Genomic DNA, 865 nt, shown 5'->3' on the forward strand with positions numbered 1-865 from the left:
GGAAATAGTCTACATGGCATGAAAGAGTGGAGATTTCTGGAGTTCTTGGTACTCCAGGCTAAAAAGTTGTTTTGCATCCCAGCTTGACCTCAGTTATCCTTTCTTTGCGTCCCATGTTGAAGGCTGGGTCTAATTCACCAAGTTTTTCTTTTCCGCTGGACTTCTTCATTTCCCATCCTTTTAACTGCAGAGGATAAGCCGGACCTGAGCTCCCTGCACAAACCTGTCTGCTTCCTCCCACAGGTTCCTTAGAAAGAGAGCTTGGACGGCATGCAAAGTTGTGAAATATCTGCAGACAGCACGGATGATCCTCTTAGTAGTGGCCTACGGAGAAAGCGACAGCCTCGAATAGTCGTGATCGGTGCTGGGCTCGCGGGCCTGTCGGCAGCCAAGGCGCTCCTGGAAAGCGGATTCACGGATGTAACTGTCCTCGAGGCGACCGACCGCATCGGGGGCCGCGTGCAGAGCGTCCAACTCGGTGAGAGCGGCGCCTGCAGAGGGGTGGTGCTGGGCTTTGTGTGCCCGTGGGGCCAAATTAGCCTCAGAAATGGGGATATGTGCACGTGCAAAGTTGTTTGAGGTGTGGCAGTGTCAGGAGTATAAATATAGAAATCCTTAGGCTCCTTTTGGGGTGGGGGGGCGTGTTTCTGTGCTGTCTCGTGCCTCGGTTCCGACCCAAGGCAGCTCCAAACCTGTGCTGCCACAAAATAAAAGATTGGGGTGATTGTTTTTGCTCGCACAGGAAGGGCTCTGTGCAACAGGTCTGTGATTGAGTAACTGTACACAGACAGTTTCCACCTGGGTTTTCCAGCTTGAATCTTTCCCAGGAGCAGCCCGTAAATATCCAGGCTGGTGCACGGTGAGT

The 865-nt window shown here is 52.7% G+C and overlaps 1 protein-coding gene across 1 annotated transcript in view; it reads left to right on the forward strand.

The window, feature by feature from the left end:
* Nucleotides 1–243: 243 nt before the first annotated feature.
* SMOX (spermine oxidase) overlaps nucleotides 244–865 on the forward strand; it is a 24,283-nt gene continuing 23,661 nt past the window's right edge. Inside the window, exon 1 of the mRNA XM_008639868.2 lies at nucleotides 244–478. Within this exon, the coding sequence (XP_008638090.1) occupies nucleotides 271–478 (208 nt within the window). The 5' untranslated portion in view covers nucleotides 244–270. The remainder of the gene's footprint in view (nucleotides 479–865) is intronic.

The sequence above is a fragment of the Corvus brachyrhynchos genome, unplaced genomic scaffold, assembly GCF_000691975.1.
Source record: "Corvus brachyrhynchos isolate BGI_N302 unplaced genomic scaffold, ASM69197v1 scaffold166, whole genome shotgun sequence".
In the NCBI taxonomy this organism is placed as follows: domain Eukaryota; kingdom Metazoa; phylum Chordata; class Aves; order Passeriformes; family Corvidae; genus Corvus; species Corvus brachyrhynchos.